The sequence below is a fragment of the Canis lupus genome, chromosome 35 (genome assembly GCF_048164855.1).
Source record: "Canis lupus baileyi chromosome 35, mCanLup2.hap1, whole genome shotgun sequence".
Lineage (NCBI taxonomy): Eukaryota > Metazoa > Chordata > Mammalia > Carnivora > Canidae > Canis > Canis lupus.
This window is the reverse complement of record NC_132872.1, coordinates 1,775,570-1,785,062: the sequence shown is the minus strand read 5'-3', so window position 1 is coordinate 1,785,062 and position 9,493 is coordinate 1,775,570. Positions and strand designations below refer to the sequence as shown.

Sequence of the window (9,493 nt, the reverse complement as noted above, 5' to 3'; positions counted from 1 at the left end):
CTTGCAGGTGCTTTCTTTCTCCCTAAAATAGATTTTAAAAATATTTTTATGCCCCTTTGGGGCTGCGTGAAAAAAATAATAATAAAAAATAAATTTAAAAAATATTAAAAAAAATTATAACCTGACACACAAAAAAGTTTCAGTCTGGTTACCAGGGAACCCCGCCACACACAGCTCCCTTCAGGTTGATCTTTATCTATCTACATCTTTTAATAGTTCTATCCCCTTTGATTCATTTAATATTTATTTATTATTTTTTTTAAATATTTTTGGTTAATTGCCAAATAGCGTTTTTTTTAAAAAATATTTTATTTATTCATGAGAGACACAGAGAGAGAGAAGCAGAGACACAGGCAGAGGGAGAAGCAGGCTCCATGCAGGGAGCCCAATGTGGGATTCGATCCTGGGTCCCCAGGATCAGGCCCTGGGCTGAAGGCGGCGCTAAACTGCTGTGCCACCTAGGGATCCCTCATTTAATATTTAATGAGTACTATTTGTATGAGTTGGGGGGATCCAGGATAGACTAGACCATAAACTCTGAAATTAAAAGGTCAGAATCCTTGCCCTCAAACATCTTACCCTCTAATAGAAAAGCAGGTACACAATTACCATGACTGTTTAACATAATCCTTTACTACCTGCAACATAATTACATCTGCAAAGATCCTTTTACCAAGGTAACATTTACAGGTTCCAGGGATTAGAACCTGATATCTTTGGGGGACATTTTCAGTCTACTACAGATGAGGGACTTCAGAAAGCCCACTTTTACAGGGTGATCACCAAAGTTATTTGCTGTCTAAGCAGCTGGCTAGCTCCTAGAGCTAAGCTATATTCAGAATGGTATGATTCTCTGTAAGCCCATGGTGAGGTGCCTTCTTTTGCTTATTTTACCATTATGTTTCCTCAAACTCTCATTAACTAACCTGGGAATGTCTCTGTTGCTTGCCAATTGAAAGGGTCAAACTGTAACACAATAGCTGAGCTAAGAAGAGTTCATTTTACCCAAATATCAGTAGTTGTAGATCTTTTGGGATCATGGGTGTAGGCCCTTTTTGAAATGTTGATAGTAAATGACAATAGCCTCCTAAACCAGAGATGACTGGATCAAAGATAGGCACTATCTATCTATCTAAGTTGGACCACTCATATTCTCTTCAGAGGCTTGGGACACTGGTCACTTGGTTTCTGGAGTTGAAATCGGTTACTGATATAGCCCGAGAAGCCCATCTTTTGCCGAGTAAAAGCCACGATGTAGAGGGAAGCTGAGACAAAGTGACCACAGGAACTCAAGAGACAGAAAGTGCAGCTGCCTTGATTTTTTAAAAAGATTTTATTTATTTGAGAGAGAGAGAGCCAGCATGTACTAGCGCAAGCAAGGAGAGGGGTAGGAGGGGGAGAAGCAGATTCCCCACTGAGCAGGGAGTCCAACAAACCATGGTGGGATCATGACCTGGGCCAAAGGCAGATGCTTACCCAACTGAGCCACCCAGTTATCCCAGCTGCCTCGATTCTTTTTTATTTTTTTAAGATTTTATTTAGTTATTCATGAGAGTCACACAGAGAGAGGCAGAGACACGGGCAGAGGGAGAAGCAGGCTCCCCATGGGGAGCCTGATGTGGGACTTGATCCTAGGACTTCAGGATCACACCCTGAGCCAAAGGCAGACACTCAACCGCTGAGCCACCCAGGAGTCCCTGCCTCGATTTTTTTTTTTTAATTTTTATTTATTTATGATAGTCACAGAGAGAGAGAGAGAGAGGCAGAGACACACCTGCCTCGATTCTTAATGACTTCCCTCATTAGAAACTCAAGTGAAGCCAAGTTACATTTCTGCTCTAGTAATCTAGAGAATTCTGCTTCCCATGCCCTGAGAGTACATTTCCTTTTTGCTTAGCCAGTCTGAGTGGGTTCATCAGCCACAAAAGCAGCTTAGGACTGATGTTTTAACCCTGGTTTAAGTAGTTCTTACCTTATTCCCATAAATTTATTCAGGCTCAATAGTTAAAATGATGCTATATCTGGTTAATTTTTCAAAAGAGCCCTCTGAAACCTACCGAGACTAGCCATGAGCATTAGTCCTTCCTGACATTTTAATATTAGAATCATTGGATAAGAATAATTTTATGATGATGGCATTTTCATTTCATTAAGCAATGGCAGGGCAGGAATTTTCAAGGAAACTAAAGCCCAAATTGGACAAGAGCCTTGCCCAGTGGTGGAATTAGAACCTTGTTTCTGTCAATACTCAAGCCAAGGCTCTTTGTCAATGAAATTTTTTTTTTTTTAAGTAATCTCTATGCCCATGATGGGGATCAAACTTATGACCCCGAGATCAAGAGTTGCATGCTCCATGGATTGAGCCAGCTATGTGCCTCTGCCAATGAATTTTTTAGGGCCAAGATGGTAATTTCCTTTCCTTAAATTTCAAGTGAGATCATTCAACAATAACTATTGACTGCCCATCTAATTGGTCAGGACTCTTAGTTGCAAATTAAAAAAAAACAATAAAAGGCTCTAGGAATATATTTGTTTCAGGTATGGTTGTTTCCAGGCTCAAAATCACTGAGTATTCTCTCTCTATCCCTAGGAAAGACTTTCCACAAGGGGGGCACCTGTAGACTCACATCCTATCTGCTAAGCTACCTCAGCAGTACATTTTGGATTATCCTTGGACTTTCGTTATGTGAACCAAAAAATCCTCCTTTCTATTCCCTTAAGCCAATTTGAATGTAGTTTCTTCACTTGCAACAAGTGTTTGGACTAAAATTGTACTTATCAAATGATTCTCCACAAACAAGGATAATGGTAACAATTAGAGTCTCTTCAAAACTTAGAATTTAAAAGCAGTTAGTATAGGGGCACCTAGGTGGCTCAGTTGGCTAAGTGTCTGACTCTTGATTTCAGCTCAGATCATGATCTCAGGGTTGTGAGACTGAGTGTCCCTGATGAAAAGGAACTTACTCTTGATATATATATATATGCTATGTTGGTTTCTATTATCTACTTTTTTTTTAGATTTTATTTATTTGAGGGATGCCCAGGTGGCTCAGTGGTTGAGCATCTACCTTCAGCTCAGGTCGTGATCCCGACGGTCCTAGGGTCGAGTCCCGCATCAGGCTCACTGCAGGAAGCCTGCTTCTCCCTCTGCCTACATCTCAGCACTTCTCTTTGTGATTCTTATGAATAAATAAAATCTTAAAAAAAAAAAAAAAAGATTTGAGAGAAAGGGAGAAAGATCGCACACAAGCAGGGGGAGGGACAGAGGAAGAGGGAGAACCTCCCAAGCAGACTGCACTAAGCCCAGAGCCCAACACCATGCTTAATCCCATAACCTAAGCCAACACCAAAAATCAGATGCTCAACTCACTGAGCCACCTGAGTGCCCCGTATTTTTTACCCTTTCTCTTTTCTACTTCATACTTCTTAGTCAGAATTTCTTATTTGTAACCTCAAGCTTATTCTAGGTTCTATTAGCACCACAGATTGGATTATCCTAAATTGATTTGACCCTGAAGCCCTTTTCTTAGAAACAACAAAAAGTAATTGCTTCTGGGTTTTACACAGAAAACCTTCTGGGTTTTACACAGAACAAGCAAGAACAGGTTTCCTCTTTCAACTTGGAAAGGCTCCTTATGACGTCCCAGGATCTGAAATAACTAGTTATAACTAATGTGACTACATTTGGACTAGATCACACGTGGGCTTCCCTGAGGCAGGAGGCTTGACAAGACAACCAAGATCCTTAAGTAATCATGCCCGCAATTTTCCTGGTTCCTTGTTACTTAATTGCTTGGAGTTTCAATTACTATCGCAATAAAATGAAGGAAATCACCCGTATCATGGATTGGAAGAAATGAAACATGTAAAATGGCTGGCATATGGTCATTACTCAGTGAATCTTAGTAACAAATTTTAAGAAGTCATTTACTATATAAAGTATTACCCAATTATCTTTCACTCAAATGCCTTATGATTTATACAGTGGAACAGTACTGTTCTATATATGACAAACATTAAGAATGACAAAAATGAAGAAGCAGGATTTTTTTTCAACCTAAAAAAGTTGCTGCAGTTTCAAATGTTTTTATTGGATTTAAAATTCTTTTAAGGGATACACAGATATACAACTAGTTTGATCAGCTACTAATATATTTTGGTACCCCTTTATTTTTGTACTCAAGAGCCAGTTCACCTTTTCTCCATGTTCAATACTTAGCTTTGGTATAATCTTGCCATGTTCTTCTTCACCTGCTACTGGAACATGAGTGTTTCCACTCTGCTTGGTATAAGCTGCTCTTTTAGTTTTCTTCCTGTGGGTAGGTTTTGTAGGACTCTTCTGTTTTTTTTCAACTTCACTGCTTACATCCCATAACATTATCTTCCCATCATTCCCTCCAGTAAGCAGCAAATAGGATTCTGGCAGAAAGCAGACCTGGGATACTCCCAAAGTGTGTCCCTTAAACCCCAGTTCTTGTTCACACTTAACTCCCGTTACCCTAAAGATTCTAACCTTACCGTCTTCTGCACCACAGCTAAAAATATTGCCACATGATGCCACAGACACGGAGTGGGCTAAAGCAGGGTTTAAAAGCTGACCAGGTGATTGAGGGCTTTCCATTTCCTCTGCTTCATCTTCCTGCAAATTTGTAATCCAGACTGGCCGCGCTTTCTGAAGGTTCCACAGCATCACCTTTAAATAAGAGTGAGTTACGTAGTCAAAGGGAGGTCTAGCTATTTTGCTCAACTATTATGGTTATTCCACGTCTAACACAGTCATCAAAGTAGTCTGACAGGGTCTGACAGGGGCGCCTGGGGTGGCTCAGCACTGAGAGTCTGCCTTCAGCTCAGCTGTGATCCCAGGGTCCAGGATCAAGTCCTGTATCAGGCTCCCCCTGCAGGGTGCCTGCTTCTCCCTCTGCCTGTGTCTCTGCCTCTCTCTCTCCCTGTCTCTGTGTGTCTCTCATGAATAAATAAATAAAGTCTTAAAAAAAAAATAAAGTGTAACCAATATTCTTAAGCAGTTGCCAGTTTCTTTAAGTCATTGTACACTCATCTCTGCAAGTAAAATAGATTATGAAATTTATTAATTTTAGTCTATGCTGGTTACAAGTCAAAAAGCCTGTCAAGTAAATAAATGAAATCTAGATTATTACTGAAATAATTTGTATCTAGAATGCTTTCTCTTTCGCTTCACACTACCTGTATTACCCATTTTAGGGGCTTACCTCAAGTTCCTATCCCTCTAAGGAAGGCTTTCCTAACTATTCTAGCCCACTTCTCTCTTTCCCATATTTAATTTGTATGCTATTAATTAACATATACTACTAGCTTGTCATTTTCTTGAGATTTAACTTTTTTTTTAAAGATTTTATTTATTTATTCGTGAAATAGATAGACAGACAGACAGACAGACAGACAGACAGAGAGGCAGAGACACAGGCAGAGGGAGAAGCAGGCTCCATGCAGGGAGCCTGACGTGGGACTCGATCCCAGGTCCTCAGGATCAGGCCCTGGGCTGAAGGCGGCGCTAAACCGCTGAGCCAGCCAGGCTGCCCTAACTCTTCTTTTTTGAAAATTTTAAGGATACTCCATGCCCAATGTGGGCCCACGACCCCAAGATCAAGAGTAGTGTGCTCCACTGGCTAAGTCAGCCAGGTGCCCCGATATTTAGTTTATCTTTGCTAATGCCTAGAAAAGATAAAAAAATTCCATACCTATCTGTTGGTTAATTCGACATCCTGGTATATGTAGTTTTTTATTGTTCCATACCACGATTTTGGACCTACTAAGTTAATTTAAATGAAATGCTAGGAGCGCCTGTATGGCTCAGTTGGTTAAGCCTTTGCCTTCAGCTCAGGTCATAATCTCTGGGGCCTGGGATGGAGCCCTGCATCAGGCTTCCTGCTCAGCAGGGAGTCTGCTTCTCTCTCTCTCTCTCCACCTTTGCCCCTTCCCACTGCTCATTCTCTCTCTCTCTCCACCTTTGCCCCTTCCCACTGCTCATTCTCTCTCTCAAGTAAATAAAATCTTTTAAAAGATGAAATAAATGAAATGCTAATTAAAACCTGTTTAAAACAAAACAAAAAGCTTTGTGAATTTACTCTATTAATCTAGTATTTCATTTTCTTCCCACAGCAACTAATCTGAAAAGGAAAATATTCTTCATACTTAAGAGAATAAACAGCTTTATTTTACCATATAGGATTTTTTAAAAAGATTTTATTTATTTATTTGAGAAAGTACACACACAAGTGGGGGGAATGGCAAAGAGAGAAGGAGAGAATCTCAAGCAGACTCTGTATGGAGTCTAGAGCCCAATGTAGGGCTCCATTCCATAACCCTGAGATCATGACCTGAGCCGAAACCAAGAGTCAGATGCTTAACTGACTGAGCCACCCAGGTACTCCATATTTTACTATCTAGTATTAGCCCTTAATTATGACTCACAATTTAAAATGGACACTAAGATAAGCATGACTGTGTTCAGTCAAAAGCATAGATCTGAACTGACAAGATTACTACTGCTGATGACATTAAACATCTGTTTTTTAATTGAAGGTAACTTTCTTCAACTAAGGCTTCCAAAAGAAGTGACATCTAATAACACTTATATTCTATTTCTATCAAGGAAAGCACTGAAACCCCTTTTGGATTAGATTTATTAATACTATACTAAGTGGCCAGCAGTAGCTATTTGGCTAAAGACAAAATAGTATCAAAGACAAAGGAAGGACAAAAAAATAAATAAAAATAAAAATCAATGTGTATGCCACAGAAATATATGATGGTCTTAAAATTCCAAAGGTCTTTACATGAGAAAACTATATTTGAGTGGTGGTTATCCATGTATTTATTTAATGTTATACTTTACACATATATTTAGTAGCTACTTAACAAAAATTAAGCAGTCCCAAATGTCTTAATAACACACCACTTTAGGGATGCCTGGGTGGCTCAGTGGTTGAGCATCTACCTTTGACCCTGGGGTCCTGGGATCAAGTTCTGCGTCAGGTCTTCCATGGAGCCTGCTTTTCCCTCTGCCTCTCTGTGTACTTCATGAATAAATAAATAAAATCTTTTAAAATAAATAAATAAATCACTTTAAGGTCCCTGCTCCACTAAGTGTGCTTTGTCTAATTATTAAACCTATCTAGGTACTGTAATCTTAATAATGACAAAGGTAGGTACACTGAACATATTTATTGTGTATGGCAATAATTCAATTCCTACGTTGAGATAAAATATTTGTTCAGAGAGAAAGTGCTCTCCAAATTAACCTTATAAGAATTCCCTTTCATAATTATGCCTACGTTCTTAGACTCCTCCATAGACTGGCTATTCTTAAAGTTTAGAAAAATACTGGGTAACCAGGTTTTAAGAAGCAAACTGTGGAAGATATTACTTTCAACCTCAATTAAGGAAAGTAATTTCTTTTTTTTTTTTTTTTTTTTAGGATTTTATTTATTCATTCATGAGAGACACACAGAGAGGCAGAGACATTGGCAGAGGCAGAAGCAGGCTCCATGCAGGAGCCCGATGTGGGACTTGATCCTGGAACTCTGGGATCACGTCCTGAGCCGAAGGTAGACACTCAACTGCTGAGCCACCCAAGTGTCCCAGGGAAAATAATTTTCTAAAAGCAAAGTTGTACTCTCTTATCGCTGTTGTCATAGCACAACCCAATGCAGAAATTAATCTATGGTGAATTTTTAGCACGTCTAATCAAACAAGCAATTACCTAAACCTCCCTTTCACAAAATATTTATATCATTTTTTTAAAAAATATTTATATCCTATACTATTCTCTAGCAGTTGCCTGCCACTGTGACTTCTCTCCTAGAACTGGAGGCAAAATGATAAATTCTGGATGCCCATTTCTTAGCTAATCTGAAAAGTATATAGGTCTTTTTTTGCACCTAATTGCTTACTGCCATGCCTGGTAAATTAATGAACCAGTGATTGACAACTGGTATAGCTTAAGGATGAAAGAATGAGGAGTCAAAGGGATACTGTACAATCTATCTACTTAAAATATTGAGCCACCTGGAGGTGTAGGTCTTTCTGCACAAGCCAGCAGGCAGATTATCACCCATGAGGGTAGAAAATGCAGGTTTGTAAGGCCTTAGTCAAGACATAGGGAGTGGAAAAGGAGTTTATAAGTCGTAGGGTCACCGTGCACCTCCAGTGTAGAATGATTCTCAATAGAGGGACTACAGACATTTTTGGTTAGACAATTCTCTACTGTTTAGGGACTGTCCCAGCACTGTAAGACATCCCCTGATTCTGCCTACTAAATACCAGTAGCTTGGGGGAGGGTAATGGCAGTCATTATGAAAACAACAACCAGCCATGTTTATTTCTAACTTATGAGGGGGTGCAGAGGGTAGAGAACGGAGTGGTAAAGACTCCTGGCCAAAAAGGTAGAAAGACAAAATCTTTGATGCTATTAATGGAATCAGAGTCTTGAAAGATACTGTACATGGTTAAGAATGTAAATTAAATGCCTAGAACAGTACAGGGCACATAAGTCATTAATAAACAATGGCTCTTTTTCTAGAAGTCGCCTGTTCCCAGACCAAGAACCTTTTCTACCATATTACTATTGATATATACTGCTCAATATTTCTGGTGTCACAGAAAAAATAGGCTTTGGAACCAGAGACTGAAGTTTGGAATCTTAATTCAGACAGCTATGTGGACACTTAATTTAAACCTCAGTTTCATTTCTAAAAAGAAAATAGTAACTATCAGGGTGTGATTAGAGTGGAAACTACTATATAGTGAAGCACTGGCAAGTACTAAGTGCTCACCAAAGAGAAGCCATGATCAGTCTCACTCTAGTGATACAAGATTTACTTTTAAGAAGTACATCTGCTATGGGAAAGTTCAAGCTATCTGAAAGCTTGCTTTCTATTAAACCAAAATCTGCTTCCCTAGGACTTCTATTTAGACTAGCACATTTCACTTTTTCCTCTTACAGAATCCAAGAATTAAACACTTTCATTTCCCCCCAAAAATGGAGTTTCTAGGTATATCTACTCTCCTGATGGTTTTCCTCTGAATTTGGCCTAATTTGTGATGTTACTTTCAAAATTCATTAATGCAATGCTCTGATCTTGGTCACCAATACACAGTACTTCAATTAATTTAACAGAATTTTAAAGTAAAAACAAAAAATTCAGTCCCTCTTTTTAAAACAACAAAACACAATACACAGTTTGTAGAGCGCAGGTGATAAAAGTCTGCCTTCAGCATGCTCCTTTGTGTAAAAAGATGTTTCTTTTATTTTTTAAAGATTTTACTTATTCATGAGAGACAGAGAGAGGCAGAGGAAGAAGCAGGCTTCCTGGGGAGAGTCTGATGTGGGACTTGATCCCAGGACCCTGGGATAATGACCTAAGCCAAAGGCAGACACTTAACCAATGAGCCACCCAGACACCCTTAAAAAGATGTTTAGAATCAAATATTTGAATTCCCAGATTTTATGACT

The 9,493-nt window shown here is 39.1% G+C and overlaps 1 protein-coding gene across 8 annotated transcripts in view; it reads right to left on the bottom strand.

Moving 5' to 3' along the window:
- Positions 1-4,070: 4,070 nt before the first annotated feature.
- Positions 4,071-9,493, bottom strand: part of WDR53 (WD repeat domain 53) — a 13,360-nt gene continuing 7,937 nt past the window's right edge. For all 8 annotated transcript variants that reach the window (XM_072811992.1, XM_072811988.1, XM_072811994.1 and 5 more), the window contains one exon: positions 4,071-4,693. In XM_072811992.1, coding sequence (XP_072668093.1) covers positions 4,097-4,690 — 594 coding nt within the window. In that variant the 5' untranslated portion in view covers positions 4,691-4,693 and the 3' untranslated portion in view covers positions 4,071-4,096. The remainder of the gene's footprint in view (positions 4,694-9,493) is intronic.